Consider the following 17,198-nt stretch of genomic DNA (forward strand, 5'->3'; position numbering starts at 1 on the left):
TGATCCCAACTCCTTTGGTGCCATGATCCAGGTGTCCTGCACCCTCTTTGGGAACCAGACAGTGGGAAGCCCAGCCCTCCACTGTCCAGAGCTGCCTGCTTGACCAGGAGTCCTGGCAATGTGGCCATGGAATTCCCGGGTCTCCAGCAGCCTGGCTGTGCCCTGAACGTGTGCTTGCAGGATTTGAGGAGGCTCTTCTGCAGAAGCAGAGGATGAGGATGAATCCAGGCACAGCCCTGGCTGTCCCTGTGTCCCAGCGAGGTCCCTGAGCTCTGGGCAGTGTCCCTGCCCCCGGGGTTGTGCTTCAGAGCCTGCTGTCCCCCTTGGCTGGCAGGTCCTGTGCCGTGGTGGGTGGCCAAGGATCCAGGCCAGAGCGCATGATGGGAATGATGAGATCGTCCATGTTCGGCATCACCAAAATTTTCTGCAAAGAGGAATCCAGAATAAAAATCAGGGGGTTTGAACACCACGGGGACACTGCCTGGAGGGGGCTTGGCAGGAGCCACACCAGGTCAGAGAGGGGGATGTGACCTGGAGATCCTGGACTCCCACCCCTGCTGCAGCAGCCCCAGGAGGGTCCCAGCTCTGGATATCAGGGTGGGGACAAGCAGGAATAATTTTTCTTTGCCCTGGCCACCTCTGTGGCTGTCAGGGTGGTCACAGCAGAGGGGAGGGACCAGCATTTTGAAGCCATCTGAATGGGTAGCTTTTGGGAAGCCCTAAATATCTGTGGGGACATTTTTGCTCTATGAGCAGAGGTGAGAGGCTGAACACAAACTCTTGGGAGGGAAAATCTCCCAAACATCCCCAAATCAGAGCAGACAGGGGGATTCAGCCCTTCTGCAGGGTGTCTGCCTGGGACTGCCTGAAACCCCAAACCCTTCCTGTGACTGCCTGACACCCCAAACCGTCCCTGCTTGGGGCAGGGCTGCAAATGTTGAGAGGAAATCACTTTTCCTCAGCCCTTGAGCTCGTTATTTGAGTTGTCTTCAGTGTTCCAAGCTGGCCAGACCAGACCAGGTGTTGGCTTTTTGCAGAAACACCTGGCCTGAACTGAGGCTGACTCTCCCCGATGGCAGCAATGCCTAAGCCTCAGCAGGGTTTGCTGAGCCCCTGAACAACAACCCAGGCACCTGAAATTCGTGCTTCAGCTTCTTCTCGATCCACTCGGTGACGTGCAGGAATGTCACCTCCCGCTCGCCCAGCTTGGGACGCACCTTCAGCTCCAGCTGTGGGGGCACTCGAAAGCTGTACCTGTGAGGGGAAAGGAAAAAGGCAGAAAGCATCACCTGAAAAAGATGTGGCACAGCCCCACTGCTGGATTTTAGGGTGACAGCTCAGGGTCCCCAGATGTGTGTTGGCCTGGGTGCAGACTCTGAGAAATCAGCCAGAGGTCTGTGAGCCCCTTTGGGGAGCAGCCTTGGGTTGTTGGTGGCCAAGATGAGCCCCAAGCCCTGGAGCTGGCTCCTTGCAGGGAGCAGGGGGAGCTGGGAGCAGGAGGTGGCAGTGGGGGGAAGCAGAGCTGGTACCAGACACGGTCGGTGGGTGGTGGGGGGATGTTCACAGCCAGGGTTCCTGCCAGCTCCTGCACCTCCACCGTCAGCAGCAGTGGTGTGTTGGAAACCTCCTCCATCTTCTTCTTGATGAACTCGTTCTCTGTGGCTTTCTGGAAATACTTGGACTTGGCAATCTTATCCACGAAGCGCAGGATCTTCCGGCTCGTGCTGTTGCTGCTGATGTGGCTAAAGCAAGAGGGGCTCCAGCTCAGCCCTGCTGGGTTTTGGGGTCCCCCCACTCTCTGCCACAGCACCCTAGAGGGACAGAGTCCCCTTTGAAAGCTGCCCTGATGTGCTGTGTGTGCCCTGCTGGGGACACTGTCCCCGTGCCCCTGTGCTGATATGGCACTGAGCATCCCCAGCCCCTCCCTGTGCCCCCCATGGCACAGACCCCCAGCACCCCCTTACCCCTCGGTGCCAGGCGGGGGGATCCTCTCCCCCGGGGCTCCCAGGGGCTCTGCAGTGGTGGCATCGTCCTCGTCGGAGGAGCCGGCGCTGGACGACTCGGCATCGCTGTCTGCCAGCAGGATCAGCCGTGGCCTGGCCCTGCGAGCCCCAGGAGATCACGGGGTGCTCTGGGGACAGCAGCCTCACCTCACTGGGGCAGGAGGAGCAGGGAGAGCCCATCCATAGACAGATTCCTTACCCCTCTCTGCCTGCCTCTGCAGGGCCGCTCTCCTCTGCAGAGCTCTCCTTCCCCAGCTTGCTGAGGTTCATCTTTGTCTCCAGTGTCATCTGCAAGGAGCCGCTGTAGGTGACCTCCATGTCCACCCAGAGCCCTGCCAGGGAGAGGGACAGGGCAAAAATCAGGTCAGCACCACAGGGGACAGAGCTGCTTGTGCACTGCCAAACCCTCCCAGCTTTGGGGACCGGGCTGGCAGCTCCATAAAGCCATCCTGGAGCCAACATTGGGGTCCCTGTCCCTCTGTGGGGCTCTTACCTCGCTCATTGATGGTGGGGTTGGAGGCACTGAGCACTGAGGGGATGGATGTGCCCATGTCCAGCTCGGTCAACGTCAGCTCATTCATGAAATATGGGAGCTGATGGAGGGAAGCCCCCATGGGGGACAGTCACCACCTGCCATGGGGCCTTGGGCTCCCCGAGTGATCTGATGCTCCTGCCTCTCACCTTGATCTTGCTCAGCTTCTTCTGGATTTTGTTGGACACCTGCTCTGCCCAGTACTGCTCCCTCAGGAAATCCCAGAAGATGCGTCCCACCAGAGCATTCATCCAGGCCATGCTGGCCGTGTCCTCACTGAGCTGGGGAGTGACAGCAGCCACCAGCCCCTGCAGCCAGGTGGCCCCGTGAGCAGTGGGACCGGCTCTGCTGTGCTCCCCTGCCCCAGGGCTGCTCAACCAAACACAGGCTGGGCTCCATCAGCCTCCCCCACTCACCTTGGTGGGCGTGGGGCTGCCCAGAGCTCCGTGAGAGGGGCTCTGCTCAGGGCTGGGTGCCCCCTGTGCTGGCACGAATCGGGCCATGTAGGTGCTGTAATCCAGGTAAATCTCCTCAGTGCTTCCCGACACATCCCTGCCTGGATCTGTGGATGGGATGTCCTCGGCACTGCCCCCGCTGCTGCTGCCGCTGCTCTGCGGAGCTGATCCCATGCCTGGGGATGTGGAATCACAGAATCATCTCACTTGGAAAACCCCTCTAATGTCATCAATCCAACCACTCCCCAGCACGGCCCAGGCCAGCACTAACCCGTGTCCCCAAGTGCCACATCCACATGGCTTTAAGTCCCTCCAGGGATGGACACTCCCCCCCTGCCCTGGGCAGCCCTTTTGGTGAAAGAATTGTTCCTAATACCCAATCTGTTGGGTCATGATGGCATCGGGGTGCCTGTCCATGATTCCAGGGACATGCCACCCACCCTGTGCTGACGAGCTGAACCCTCTTGGCTACACTTTGGCCTCCTCCACGTCCCTCCATGCTCACTGCTGCCCACCAAGGAATTATGTTCCTGGATCAATCCTGGCCCAGAGCAGAGGCTGTGGTGGCTGCCCCTCACCTGTCCTGGTGTCACCGTGGCTGCTGGGTGTCCCACGGGAGGCTTGCACGAGGTGCTGGTACCACTCCTCCTTCTCCCGCCCTGTCCTCCCAAACAGGTACAGGCACCTGTCCCTGCTGTCCCCTGGCATGTCCTGCCCGGCCACCGGCACCTTCCTGCTCCCCTCATCCCCCTGCAGCTCCGCGTCCTGCTCCTCGCTGCTCCTGCCCTGTCCCTCGGCCGCCTCGGGGAGGAGCACACAGATGGGATATTTCTTGTTCCACGTCCTCTTTCGGGCCAGGCTGGGGGGGCACAGGAAAACCTGCAGCATCGAGAGAGCAAGGTGAGGCCGGGCCAGGTGTGCGGGGAACCCCATGGGAGGGTCCTGGGGACCTCCAGGCTCACCTTGGCATCGGTCAGGTCGTAGCAGCGGTGGCTGACAAAGACGGTGTCCAGGATCTCCTCCTCGAAGGTGGCTCGGCGCGGGATGTTGCTCTTGGGGTAGGACAGCTTGAGGGTGGCCCCGTCCAGCACGGCGAGCACCGAGTGCGTGAGCGATGGGTGGAAAAGCTCGGGGTCGTACACGTGCAGCTGGTTCATCCAGCCCTGGAAAAAAAAGGGAAAATCCGGCTGCTTCCCGCTCACCACGGCCACCTCCAACCCTGCGATCCCGGAGCACCCCTCTCCTACCTGGAGGTGCGGGGGTTCCCGCGGCTCCCCCGGCAGCAGCTTGGGGCGCAGGCGGCCCCACGGTCCCCGAGCGGCCGGCGGAGCTCTGGGCACGAGGAGGAGGATGGCGAGGAAGCCCAGGAGCATCCCGCAGAGCAGCCCCACGCAGAGCCCGGCGGCGTAGGGCGGCAGCGGCAGCACCAGGTAGCCGTAGGCGAGCAGGGCGATGGAGGCGAGTGCCCTGGCCGGCACGGAGCCCCCGGAGCGAGCCGGTGGCGGCTCCTCGGGCGGTGGCAGCGGGGGTTCCGTGTCTCTCTGTGCCACCTCCACCACCTGGATCACGTCCCCGTAGGAGCAGATCTCGTAGCGGCAGTTCAGGGTGGGCTCCCAGGGAGTCCAGTCCCGCACCCGGCGGCTCCCGGCCCCTCGGCTGCCCCCGGGGTTGCCCCCCGGCTCCTTTGCCCGGCCCGTGGGGCTGCTGTCCTCGGCCATGAGGCGACTGAGGCGGCTCAGGGGCTCCTGCACGGCCTCCGACAGCCTCCTCCTGGTGTCCTCCAGCCTGGCATCGCGCAGCCGGAGCAGCGCGGCTCTGCTCTCCGATGGGGACACGCTGGGCGACGACGGAGCCGTGCGCGACTTGGCCGGGCTCAGCCGGGGCTGGGGGACCCGTGGGAGGTCAGACAGGAGCATCCCCCCTGGCTGGGGCGAGGGGGGACGTTTTGTGTCCCCATCCACCGTGGGAAGGAGCCCGCAGCCATCCCGCCCGCCGCTGTCCTCCCTGGTGCCACCGGCGTGCGGCGTCGGTCCCTCGATGTCCCCACGCCGAGGTGAGCCCGGGGACGGTGCCAGGGCTGGAGAAGCCTCTGCTGCCACCGCAGCCTGGTCTGCCATGGCTCGCATCGCCGATGGCACTGCCGAGGGACAGGGGAGCGGCTGTCAGAGCTGGGAGAGCTCCGTGTCACCGCAGGGCGCACAACATCCTGTGTTTGCATCCTATGTTTGCGGTTTGCTCCTGCCTCCCCATCGGCATCGCCCCGGGGCATCTCCCGGACCCTCACTCCGGGCTGGGCACATCCCAGCCTATTTTGGGATGGCTTGTGGGATGAGCTCAATGGCTGCGCTTGTCTAACGAGGATAAAATAAACCTCAGCCAGGCAATTAGCGACGAGAGCCCGGAGCTGCCAGACGGGACTGCAGCCAAACCAGAGGGATTTTCCACACCAGGATATTCCAGTGGTCCCAGTGCGAGCGGGGATGCCAGGCCAGCGGGCAGCACTCCCTGACTCCTCTAAAAGTTCTTGGTTTGGGCCCTGCTTCAAGCACTGCATGAACCCAAAATTGAGCCAGCCCGAGCTGCAGCCCCAGTGCAGCGTGGGGATGCTCCCTAAGCACAGTCAGCAATCTCTGGCTTTACCGGAGGTGGGGGGCACAAAAGATTTTCTAACACCAAGTTTCCATTGTCCTGAGGGGGTCACTGGCCTCAAGGAAGCGCTGTCCTGTCCCCAGCAGCCACCACCACCCCTCGGTGCTGCACTCCTGCCAAAGCCATGGGCTGACCCGCTCTGAGCCGTGCCCCCGCCGGGATTTTGGGAAGGAGAAGGGATCTGCAGTGCTGAGTCAGCTCCCAGCAGGTCCATGGAGTGCTCAGCCCCTCCCTGCCCTCTTCCCCTCACAGCAGCAGCAGGAATTCATCCCAGGGACCCCGGGGCTGCCTCACACTCGCACCGCGCCGCCCTGCATCTTCAGAGCTCCTCGGTGCCAGGAATTAATTACAGGCTGTGCCGCAGCTGCCTCCAGCCCCCTTTATATAATCTCAGCTCTTCCTTTACAGGAGCCACTTGTTAACCCCAAATCATCCACGGGGGATTGTCCCGGTGCTCCCAGCTCCGGGCAGAGCCTGGCTGGTGACCGAAACAGCCAAACGAGGAGAGAGAAGAGGGAAATGAGCTGTGGAGCTGGGCCTGAGAGGGGACCTGCTCCAGGGGAAGGTCTTTAAGGTCCTTCCCAACCCGAAGCATTCCATGATTCTGTGATTCCAAGGGATCCCTCCCCTGACACCGCAGGTCCACCTCCCACGGCAGCACTGCAGCCCGGACAGCCCCTGCCCCTCGCCATGCACGGCTCCACATCGCAGCCACTCCCAGTATCCCCAGTACTGCCCATCACCCCTGGCTCTTCCTACCAGAACGCTCCTGGGCTGCTCCTTGGAGGGTCCTGCCTGGTCCCTGCTCCGTGTCCCTGCCAGGTCAGGGGGACAGGGTCACCCCAGCGCTGCTCCTTGTGCTCCACTCCACCGTGCCCAGCTCTCTGTTCCCACCGCTCCCGTACTCGTGGGTTTTAAAAGCTAAAAAAAAAAAAAAAAAAGAAGAAAAAAAAAAAAAAAAAAAAAAAAAGAAGTCTGTTTCCTGAGAGACCATTAGCACGGTGGAAGACAGAGATAATAATAGCCTGGGTTTGTATGGGAGGTCTCCTCTGGCAGGGATGGTGAGTACAGCGGGGGCTACGCTGCTGCTGCAGCTGCAGCCACCTCTGGGGAGGGTGTGGGCAGAGCACAGACCCTGCTGGGTGTCCTGGCTGGACCACCAGCACCCCGACAGGGAGGTACAGCCCCGGGGGAGGCTTTGCTGCTGCCTCAGGCTTCAGAGAGCCAGCACTGAGTGTGGAGGTGCCCCAGCACTGACCCCTCTCCCAGCCTGCAGCTCATCCCCAGCCCCTGGCCCTGCAGGATCCTGGGGGGATCTTTTTGCTCTTTCCAGGATAAAGTGGACATGAAGTTCCTTGCAAGGGTTTTGGGGATGATGGTGGCTCTGGAGGTGCCAGCAAACAGCTCTCAGGGGTGATCCCAGCTCTTCCAGGATGAGTGGATGGATATCGACTGAGGAGCAGTGGTTGGGGCACAGAGCCCAGGATGGTCACAAATCTGCTGGGCAGGGACACAAGACCCCTAATGACAGTGTCCCCCCTCGCTGTGTGTGGACACACCAAAGCCATGACCATCAGTGAGCCTCTCCACCGGATTCCAGCTCCAAAATTCCGCTCCTTGCTCCCAGCTTCGGTTCAAATTCAGTTCTTGACATGACCTGACAGAGACCAGCTTGGGCTGGTGTCCTGGAGTGTCTCCCCCTAAAACATTCCCTTCACGTGTGGCACGGCACAGCCTGGCACGGTGGGAGCTCCCGGGTGGGCACTGCCCGCCTGCTGTTTGCTTTGGTTGTAGAATCAGGGAGTTAATTGAAATATCAACTTCATTAACTTCCCTCAGTCCTTCGGGGTTAATTAGGGTGGCAGTGGCGCTGCAGGCGGGGACGTGGCACCACAGCAGCTCTTTCCTCACTCAACCGAAGGAGCTGGAAATCCCTCTCTAATTATCTGCACAAAACACCGTGACAGAGCCCGGCTGTGACGCTGTCCCTGGAGCTCTCTGCATTATCCCGAGATAATTGAGGGATTTCTGCAAGCTCAGAATGTAACTTTGGCCAACGGGCCGGGCAGTTTGGGATCCCAGCCCCGTCCTCTGTTCCCAGTTCCACGTCACATCGCTGCTTCTCAGGGATTTTGCTGGTGGATACTGGGGTGTGTTTTGTGCTGCTGGGGGAGCAAGGAGCCAGGTGGGCTTTGGAATGCCTCCAGCAGGATGCTGAGAGCCAGCCAGCCCCAGGACCAATTCTCAGAGCCTCTACAGCACCCTGTGCATCCAGGGCTGGAGCCTAGCCCAGCCTCTCTATGGACTCTGCTTCACTCCCTTGTCTCAGCCATTCCCAATCCCTGCTCGTCTTCCTGAGCTGCGTGGCCCCTGCAGCTCACGGGAGCTCAGAGCCACGGGGAAGGAAGGATCCAGCCACTTCCAACATCCATCCCATGCACACCGGCACAGTCTCAGGGTAGGAACTGCAGGGAGCAGCAGTTATCCGGTGGATGATGCTGCCGAGACTTTCTGGCTGCTGCAGCTCCTTCCACCGCCTGGAAATCCACACCTCGAAGGTGTGCGGAGTCTATTTGGAGCTTTCCTTGACATCCCGCTCCTCTGATCTCGGTGGATCTTACGGGAGGCGCTTTCAAAGCATCGCATCCCCCTCCCTCCCTCCCTCCCTCCCTCCCTCCGGTGCGCGTCCCCAGCTCCCCGCGGTTCGGAGCCCCTTCCTCCCCCTGCCCGGGCTCCTGCCACGAGCCATCAATCCCCGGGGCTGCAGCGGGAGCTCAGCCCGCCCGGGATGAAGCCTGACCTAATTCAAAGCGGCAGCATCCAGAGGGCAGCGGCAACCCCGGGGGGAGCTCCGGGCAGCCGGACACGTCCCTTGGCTTTTGGGATTGGGGATCCATCCCTGCTGCGGCCGCAGGGCCAGGGCAGCAGAGCCAGACCCCAGCTTTTGTCGGAAGGACGCCAAAATGTTTTCCTCTTGCTCCAAGGAAGAGCATTGTCATTTCCACCAGAGCCTCAGCCCGCCTCTCATCCGAGAGGTTTTGGATAAACTACACAAAGAAGGGATTTGCGGTGCCGATTTTTGGAAGGAGAAGGAAGCTGCAGCAGCTCAGCCCCTTTGGAACCTGCCCAGCTTCACCTTCAAAGCCCTCACCTTGCCACATGCCGGGCTGTCACCTCCTCCTCTCCGGGACCCCCCGCGCCCACCACGGGCCCCGCATCCTCCGTGGGAGGGTCCGCATGGGTGGTCCCTGCTGTGCCAGTGCCCGAACCCATCCTCAGAGCCCTGGGAGTACCTGAGGGACCCTCCAGACCCACCAACGCCTCTGAGGAAACCGGGGCTGCCCGGCCCCGCCGCTTGGCCCGGGCCCCGCAGCGCCGGTACCTGCGGCAGGCGGGGGGGCCCGGCGGGCCGGGAAGGGTCGCTCGGTGCCGGTGATGGAGAAGGACGAGCAGTGCCGGGGAATCGGAGTGGTGCCAGTGCCGGGGGAGGATAACGTGAGCGTCGGTCCCGGTGTCAGGGGGGACCGGACCTTGTGCCGGGGAAGAAGAGCCGATGCCCGCGCCAGTGCCGGTGCCGGTGCCGGTGTCAGTCCCGGTAGAGGCCGGTGGGTGCCGGTGCAGGGATCCAAGGACTGATGCCAGTGCCGGGATAGCAGGGCCGGAGCGGTACCGGTTCCTCTGGCGGTGAAGAGCCGGTACCGGAGCCTCCGTCGCGATCCCGCTGCCGGTTGCACATGCCCAGAACCGGGCTGGCGCCCGCCCCGCTCACACCGGCGGTGCCGGAGCATCCGCAGCTCCGAGCCGGCTCCGCGCTCCGCCCCGCGCCCCCCCCGCATTCCCCCCGCATCCCCCCCGCATCCCCCCCCATCCTCCCGTATCCCTCTCGCATCCTCCCACTTCCCCCCGTATGCCCCCTGCATCCCCCCTCATCCCTCCCGCATCCCCCCGAATCTCCCCTCACCGTCCCGCATCCCCTCCTGCATCCTCCACATCCGCCCTCATCCCCTCCCTCATCCCCCCCGCATCTCCCCCGTATCCCTCCCGCATCCCGGGCCGGGGGTCCCCAGAGGATAAAGTGGGGTTCGGAGTGGGATCCCCCCGGTACCGGGACCCCCCCCCCCCCCGGTACCACCGGGCCCGCAGCGCCCTCTGCGGGCGGCGGGGCGGAGCGGCAGGGGCGGGCCCGGAGGAGTGACCGAGGGAGGGACACGGGGGGGTGGCCCTGGAGAGGGGAGGGACACGGGGGGTGGCCCTGGCGAGGGGAGGGACACGGGGGGGGGGGTGGCCCCGGTGTATGGGCGTGTCGGGGGGCGAGGCCGGGCCGGCGGAACGGGCCGGGGCAGCGGGCGCAGCCATGTCCTTCTGCTCCTTCCTTGGGGGAGAGGTGTTCAAGGATCACTTCCAGCCGGGTGAGGGGCTCCCCGCGGGCTCTGGGGGTGCAGCCGGGGGGGATCCCCAGCGGGGCGGGCAGGCGGTGACCCCCGGCAAGGCGGAACCCCCCCGGCTGAGCGGTTTAGGGGGGTTGTCCGTCTGCGGAGCATCCTTCCAGCCATGAATCCGGGTGGGGGTCCCCCCTTTGCGCTCCTTATTGGGGTGGGGGAATCCTCCCCGATGGGGACTGGGGGGGTTCGGTCCCTATAGGAGCCCCTTGAGGGGGGGATCCTGCCCTGCGGGAACCCCTCTGGGCAATGGGGGTGCTGCTCCTCCACCCCCCTGCCTGGTCCTGGGGGTGCCGTGGGGTCCGGCAGTGACACGCGTGGGCAAAGTCCCGTGTCCCCTGTGCTGTCCCCGCACTGTCCCCTGCCCTGACCCGCCCCGTGCCACCCTCCCCAGGTATTTACGTGTGTGCCAAGTGTGGCCATGAGCTGTTCTCCAGCCGAGCCAAGTACGAGCACTCGTCGCCGTGGCCAGCGTTCACCGAGACCCTGCGCGGGGACAGCGTGGCCAAACGCGAGGAGCGCCCGGGGGCTTTAAAGGTGCGGATCCCCTTGGGATGGAACAAAAATCCACGCCCGGCGGTGGAACAACCCCAGGGCTTGTTTTCCACGGGGCCGTGAAAAGCCACATTGCTGCCAACCCCTCCCTTTGCTTCTGCAGGTGACGTGTGGCAAGTGTGGCAACGGGCTGGGCCACGAGTTCCTCAACGATGGGCCCAAGAGGGGCCAGTCCCGCTTCTGAATATTCAGCAGCTCGCTGAAATTCGTCCCGAAAGGTACCGGCTGTGGCTTGGCAGCTGTCCCAGCCCTGGGAGTGGTTTTTGGGGCACGCTGTGTTCGCTGCACTGCTTGCAGCACTGGCCGTGCTGATAACACCAGGGAGGTGCTGGTGGAATAAATCCGGCTCGGTTTGCTCAGCTCCAGGATCCCCCACCTCCCTCTGGAGCTCCTGGCTGTGACCTCAGTGGTCTCCGTGGGTTTTGAGGGGTGGCTGAGTTTTTAGGGGTGCAAATCGAGGGCAGGGAGGCTCTGTGGTGGCACTGAGGGGGATTTGCTGGTCACTCCCTGGGGAAGTTGTGGAAGAAAAGGCTTCGAGGAAAAGCCTCAGGAGGCCAAATTCCAGCCATGAGCTGCTGGCCTGCTTGTCAGGCTGTGATGGTGGTGATGTGGTGTAGCAATATCCCCAGATAAAAAACGGGCTGGTGGTTTTGAGGAAGAAACGCCAGCCCTGAGTGTTCCTTCCCCATTTTTAGGTAAAGCTGACAACGACCTGAAGGAGAAGTAAGCGAGCTGCTGTGCCTGGCACTGCCCTGGGCTGATCCTGCCTTCACTCCTGGCTTCACACAGCAGGGAAACCCCAGGGAAGCTCCTGGTTCGAGTTTTTCCCTGATTTCCTGGACACGGTTTCCCCTTGATTTCCCTGCCAAGCTTTCATTCCCTGATTTCCCTGCCATGGTTGCCTCTGTTTTTTTCCCTGTTCCAGTTCCCCTCGATTTCTCTGTCACGGTTCCTCCCTGGTTTCCCTGGTCCAGCTCCTCCTTGGGGCTGTTCCAGCTGCATCCAAGGAGCTCCTGTGCCCGTGCTCAGCTCTGGGGAGGCTTTGCTGCTCTTTTCAGCGAGGCAGGACAGTGTCCAGACCCCAGGCAGGCACTGATGCAATCCAGGCTCTGCTGGCACTTCCAGGGAGTAACTGGGGATTAGCTGAGGTCAGGGGCTGGGTTAATCCCTGGAGCTATTCTGGGCTGGGATCATGGTATGAACTGCCCTATATAAACCTCCAAGGGTGCTGGGGCAGGGATGTTTTATGGTCCCACTGGGCAGCATCCAGGTGTTTTCCCCCTGTGCTCACCTTGCACATGGCAGGGACGGTTCCACATCATCATCCTCCACTCTGCTCTGGCCTTACACCTGATTGAGCACTGTGCAATTAATTCCAGGGGCACTCAGGTTCCTCCTGGCTGTGCCCTGGTGGGAGGGAGGCTGTGCTTGGCACTGCTCAGGCTCCAGGAATCATGTCTGTGCTGCCAAGTGCTGCCACACTGATTCTCCTTAATCCAACACCTCATTGGTGGCCTTCCCTGCCTGTGCCAGGAGCCAAATGCTCCTCTGGAATGGACACAGAAGGATCTCCGAAGAGGGGAAAGGCTGTTGTGGGGTTTAGAGGGGCTGTGCTGCTCTCAGGGACACGTTGGGGGCTTTTCTCTCCACGTGTTCTGCCTCAACCCCACGGATCCGAGGGCACCAGGGGAAGTTTGCCTCACCAGCTCCTTCCCTGGAGCTCACTGCTGGTCTTGTACCTCTCCATGCTGAAAATAAAGCACTGATTCACTGTGTTGGAGTGTTGGACACGCTGGGAATGGCATCCCAGGGCCGTGGGCTCCTGCTCTGCTCTGTGGCTGCAGGGATGGGAGGCTGGGGGTGGTTTTACCTGGAATCTGCTCCCATTTCCCCAGAGTTTGCTGTGACAAAGGAGGTTGTGATGCACTGGAGGCCTCTGGGCATTCCCAGAGCCAAAGCTCCACTGGGAAGGTTTCCTTTTCACTCCATTCAGCACTTTTTTTCCCAAATGAAGCCAGTTTTAGCTTAGTTCCAAGTGTGTTCTTGGTACTTCCTGGGCTGTCAGGATTTTCTGGGCACAGGCAGCTGAGTTTCTCACCAGAACTTCCCCACACAAAGCTGTGCAGGACTGGAAGCCACAACCCTCAGCCCCACACGGGATTTTCACCCCATTGGAGCTGGATCCCGGATCCCTGGAGCCTGGAGGTTTGAGCTGGGCTTTGCCAGACTCCAGTTCCCTGCTCCAGGGTGGTGAAGTTCCCTCTGGAGCTCAGGAGCCAGTGCCAGCTCTGTCCCCATTGCCCTCACCTCTGGTCAACCTCCAGCTCTAATTATTCACCAGGTTCCAGTCCGAAGGTCCAATCTGCTTTTTGACTGATTAATCCTTGGATTTTAGGATATTGAAGGGAAATTCTTCCCTGTGAGGGTGGGGAGGCCCTGGCACAGGGTGCCCAGAGAAGCTGTGGCTGCCCCTGGATCCCTGGAAGTGTCCAAGGCCAGGCTGGACGGGGCTTGGAGCAGCCTGGGACAGTGGAAGGATGGACTTTTTTTGGACCCAAACCATCCCAGGATTCTCCCAGATCAGGGGGACACCCAGGTGAACCCTGGAAGTGTGGAAGGAAGGGATTTTTGGAGTGATTTCCCCTGCGATGCTGCAGTGGGAGGAAACCTTGGGACTGCCAGGATTGAGGGGATGGCAGAGCATCCTCCCCATGATGGGCAGCGTGTGCCAGGGGGATCCAGCTGGAATTCCTCCATTCCTGCCCTTCCAGGGAGGATCCAGCTGGAATTCCTCCATTCCTGCCTTTCCAGGAGGGATCCAGCCGGAATTCCTCCATTCCTGCCGTGCCAGGAGGGATCCAGCTGGAATTCCACGCTTCCTTGCAGTTTGTGGATGCGGGCACGGGAGGGTGCAAGTGCCTTTCCTAATCCTTGCAGAGAGGGACGGGAAGGAGGAGGATGCTCCTGTGGGATCCCCTGCAGCAACAAGGAAACATCCCCGGAGCCAAAACCCCCCGGGGATGGTGTAAATAGGAGTGGGACATTTTCATGGAAATCTGGCTGGAGATGGGATTTTAGCAGGAATTTTAAAGAGCTGAGGGTGGAGAGCTCCAGGCAGCACATGGTGCTGAGGATTCAGGATGCAATCCCGCAGGATGGATCCCATCCCATCCCATAAATCCCATCCCATCTCCCCGAACCCCTGGACACTCAAAATTCTGCTCATCCCCCCCCCCTCACTCCATGGCCCGGGCATTCCCTCTGCCATTCCTCCTCATTTAATTATCCCACTAATGACAATTCTGCCTTAACGAGAGGATTTTGCTTAGTCGGGAGCAGCCGCCCCAGCCCGGCTTTAACGACACAAATTAAATTACGTTTCCAGGCCGACACGAACTTCCCTGATTGCTTAAGAAATCACTCATTTCCTCCTCCGTAGCCTCCAGCTGACCTCCCTTTTTGAGTTTTGTCGGTTTTTTTTTTTTTTTTTCCCCCACATGCCACGCACGGGACCTGCCCCTGACCCTCCTCGGGATGGCTCCAGCCGCCGGCAAAGCATCCAGAGCCCGCCAAGATTTAGATTAATTCTCTAATAAGACAACGAGCCCTATAGAAATGATGTTATCCGAGGAAAAGGAAAATGACCTGGAGGCACTCGGAAGCTCTAATTACCGCTATTCCTTGGAGCCAGTGCCTGGCTGCTCCTCCTGCATCCCTGGAATTCCCGGTCGTGTTTCCAGTGGCTGCCCAGCATCACAGGGATAACTCCTTTAATATTTGCGTGATTTTATTTAATTTTCTCCTTTGAGCCGCACGTTTTCCCACTATAAAAACAAAAGACCTCAAAGCAGCACTTTTTTGGGGAGTTACACATCCTTTCAGACAGAGAGCACAGCCTGATTTGGGATGCTCTGGCATTCCCAGCAAACGTTGCCTTCATCCCAAGCTGGGCCAGGTCCCATCCCTTGGGTGGCCTTTGACATCAGTTTGCTTCAAAGGGATTATTTGGGTTTTTTTGGGGGGCTATGAAAATGCAGGTTTTGCGTTAATTACAGGAAATAAAGGGGTGGAAATTAAGAAAAGTCCTACCCCATCATGATTTCCTGGTGACACAGGGCTGGAATGAGGAGAGGAGCCTCCATCACCTCACCTGCTCCATGCCAGACCTCACCTGTCCTCCAGCACCTCCAGCTGGAGAAAATCCGAGGTTTATTCCAGTTCATTCACCAATTATAGCTTCATTTCCCCATCCCAAATCCCACCTCTCACTGCCTGATCCCATTCCCCAAGTCTGGCCTAAACCTCCCAGAGCCACAAGGTGGGGAAATTTGTTTTCGGTTTGTGGTGTGTGTTAATTAGGGAGATAATGACTGGAGACATCCAGAGCGAGTCTGAGCACGCCAGAAAAATGTTTAGCCCAAGGAAAATTTTAATCCTTTTTTTTTTTCTCCCCTTCCCTGGCTGTCGAGATCTGACTCTTCAAGGCAATTAGTGAGGGTTTAGTTGTTAATCAGTCATACTTAGACACTCGCTTTGGGGTCTCATCTCCTGCTCCCAAGTGAGCATCGCCTGCAATCATGAGCTTCATTTTTGATGTGGGAAATGCCTGTCCCAGGTGTGTTCCTGTGCTCAGCACTGGCTGCACGGGGGAGCTTTAGGTGGGATCATAGGAAAATCTTTTTGAGGAAAAGGTTGTAAAGCCCTGGAGCTGCCTGGTGCAGCCACCAGCCCTGGAAGAATTTGAGAATTTGTGGATGTGGCCCCGGAGGATGTGAGTGACCATGGGTGGTGCTGCTGGATGGACTGGATGAGCTGAAAGGTTTTTTTCCAGCCTTAACAATTCCATATTCCGTGCCTGGAGAGCTGTGTCCACCACAGGCTCCCCCCTCATCCCAGGAGCATCCCAAGTTTTTGGGGGTTCCTTGTGGGTGTCCCAGGATGTGGCTGGGGTGGGACTGACCCCCCTGTGCAGTGGGATGGAGCCAGCACGGGAATGTCACATGGGAATGTCACATGGGAATGTCACAGCTCTGCTGCCTTCCCCTGCTCCTGGGTGACCCCAAACCACATCACCCGTGGCCCTGGGGAAGGGTTCACCAGGGAAAATATTCCAGGCTTGTGCCAGCACCAGTCCAGCCTTAACAGTGTAAATCCAGACCTGGGAGCATCAATCCAGACCTGAGAGCATCAATCCGGCTCTACCAGCACCAGTCCAGCCCTGCCAGCACCAGTCCAGCCCTCCCAGCACTGCTCCAGCCCTTCACCAGCATCATCCCAGCCCTGTGAGCATCCAGCCAGCCCCGTGGCCACCCCAAAGTGCCACGAGCCCAAACCCCCGCGGCCAGGGCCATGCCCGCCGGGGCTCTCTCCCCACGTGGCTGCTCTTTCAAACGATCCACTTGACTGTCTGCGGTAATGATTTGTTGCTTGTAAAGCCGCCGTGATTAACTACAGTTTAGCCTCCTGGTTTCATGTCTTATCATGTTTCATCTCACACAAAAGACATTTACAGTCTATTTTCAACTTCAAAGCAAATGCTTCTTGCGTGACCATTAGGGCAGGCAAATATTTAAGCAGAACCTGTATGGTATTAGTGTCTCTTGATGTTCCCTGCTGAGTGAGGATGGATGGCTGCCCCAAAAGGCAGCTTTTTCCTATTGTTTTATGCACCAGTGATTAATATTTCATGTTCCCACTGTTACAGATTTGCTGGCTGGCACTGGCCTGCCCTGACAGTGCTTTCTTCATGTCTTACATGTCCAGCTTTTGTGCACTTGGACATGGAGAGTGTGACTCTTGGCAGGGTCCTCTGGGCTTATTGAAGCCTCCTGCCTGAATTTTTTTGAATTAAGTTTGTCTTGATGGTGTTATTGAGGGTGGTGTGCTCTCCTTCCCTACCCACACCTCTGTCCTGTCCCTTCATGGAACCCTTGGCTGCCCCCAAATTTTGGGTGGGGATGGGGAACAGCACCGAGGGAATGGATCCTGCAGCAGCCAAGGGTGAGGTGGGGTGAGAAGCTGCTCCCATCCCTGGTATCACCCTCTGTGACACTGGTGTCACCCCGGGCACTGCCACCACAGCCTGGCACTGCCACCACAGCCTGGCACTGCCTTGGGGCTCTGCATCCCAGCTCCAGAGCAGGAAACTCAGCCTTTGCACTGGATCCACCACCACTTCCACACCACAATTCCCAAAAACTCCACCGAATTCCCACCCAGCCTTGTCAGGGCAGGATGAAAACAACCCAGGACCAAATTCCTCTGCTTTGAAGCCCCACTGGTGAGTGTTTGTCAGAACAGTAAATTAGAATAAACCCAGGAACCGTGAGGGCAGGCTCTGCTTATCCTCCAGCCTGGAGTTCATCGAATTCAATTAGCATGACCAGTAAATAGAGCTCACTTTAATTCAGATGCTGAGGTTGTTGTGGCTCGGTTCTTTAATTTCAGGAGTAGGGGAGCTGTGGGAAGACTGCCAAGAATTTCTGCAGAGCTCACATTTGCTCTGACTCAGGGTGCTCAGAGGCCACCTCCAAATTATGTTTGGGATGAGGTGGGAGCTCCCCAC

General features: G+C 59.6%; 2 protein-coding genes across 2 annotated transcripts; one reads left to right on the forward strand and one right to left on the reverse strand.

Annotated features, from left to right (window-relative positions):
- Positions 1-133: 133 nt before the first annotated feature.
- On the reverse strand, positions 134-9,392 carry LOC106859251 (testis-expressed protein 2-like). The gene is made up of 13 exons (XM_088174195.1): positions 9,022-9,392; positions 6,399-6,560; positions 4,238-5,127; positions 3,953-4,153; positions 3,569-3,869; positions 2,952-3,166; positions 2,685-2,843; positions 2,497-2,596; positions 2,203-2,335; positions 1,965-2,102; positions 1,530-1,742; positions 1,134-1,254; positions 134-424 (listed from the first exon to the last, which is right to left on the reverse strand). Exons 3-13 carry the CDS (start codon positions 5,114-5,116, stop codon positions 305-307), a joined length of 2,580 nt encoding a protein of 859 aa, XP_088030321.1. The 5' UTR covers positions 5,117-5,127; positions 6,399-6,560; positions 9,022-9,392; the 3' UTR covers positions 134-304.
- A 524-nt stretch (positions 9,393-9,916) lies between these two features.
- MSRB1 (methionine sulfoxide reductase B1) lies at positions 9,917-12,408 on the forward strand. Its single transcript, XM_014886472.2, has 4 exons — positions 9,917-10,048; positions 10,473-10,615; positions 10,737-10,851; positions 11,329-12,408. Exons 1-4 carry the CDS (start codon positions 9,934-9,936, stop codon positions 11,358-11,360), a joined length of 405 nt encoding a protein of 134 aa, XP_014741958.2. The 5' UTR covers positions 9,917-9,933; the 3' UTR covers positions 11,361-12,408.
- Positions 12,409-17,198: the final 4,790 nt, after the last annotated feature.

Source organism: Sturnus vulgaris, chromosome 16 (assembly GCF_052056855.1).
Source record: "Sturnus vulgaris isolate bStuVul1 chromosome 16, bStuVul1.hap1, whole genome shotgun sequence".
Classification (NCBI taxonomy): domain Eukaryota; kingdom Metazoa; phylum Chordata; class Aves; order Passeriformes; family Sturnidae; genus Sturnus; species Sturnus vulgaris.

Bases quoted from the DNA above. Each gene is read 5' to 3' on its own strand.
- LOC106859251 (XM_088174195.1), bottom strand. From the start codon at position 5,116: ATGCGAGCCATGGCAGACCAGGCTGCGGTGGCAGCAGAGGCTTCTCCA. The intron at 1,255-1,529 runs GTACCAGCTCTG...TTCCCCTCACAG, and splicing joins CCACCCACCGACCGTGTCTG to GTACAGCTTTCGAGTGCCCC. The intron at 425-1,133 runs GTGCCTGGGTTG...TCCTCTTTGCAG, and splicing joins AGCTGAAGCACGAATTTCAG to AAAATTTTGGTGATGCCGAA.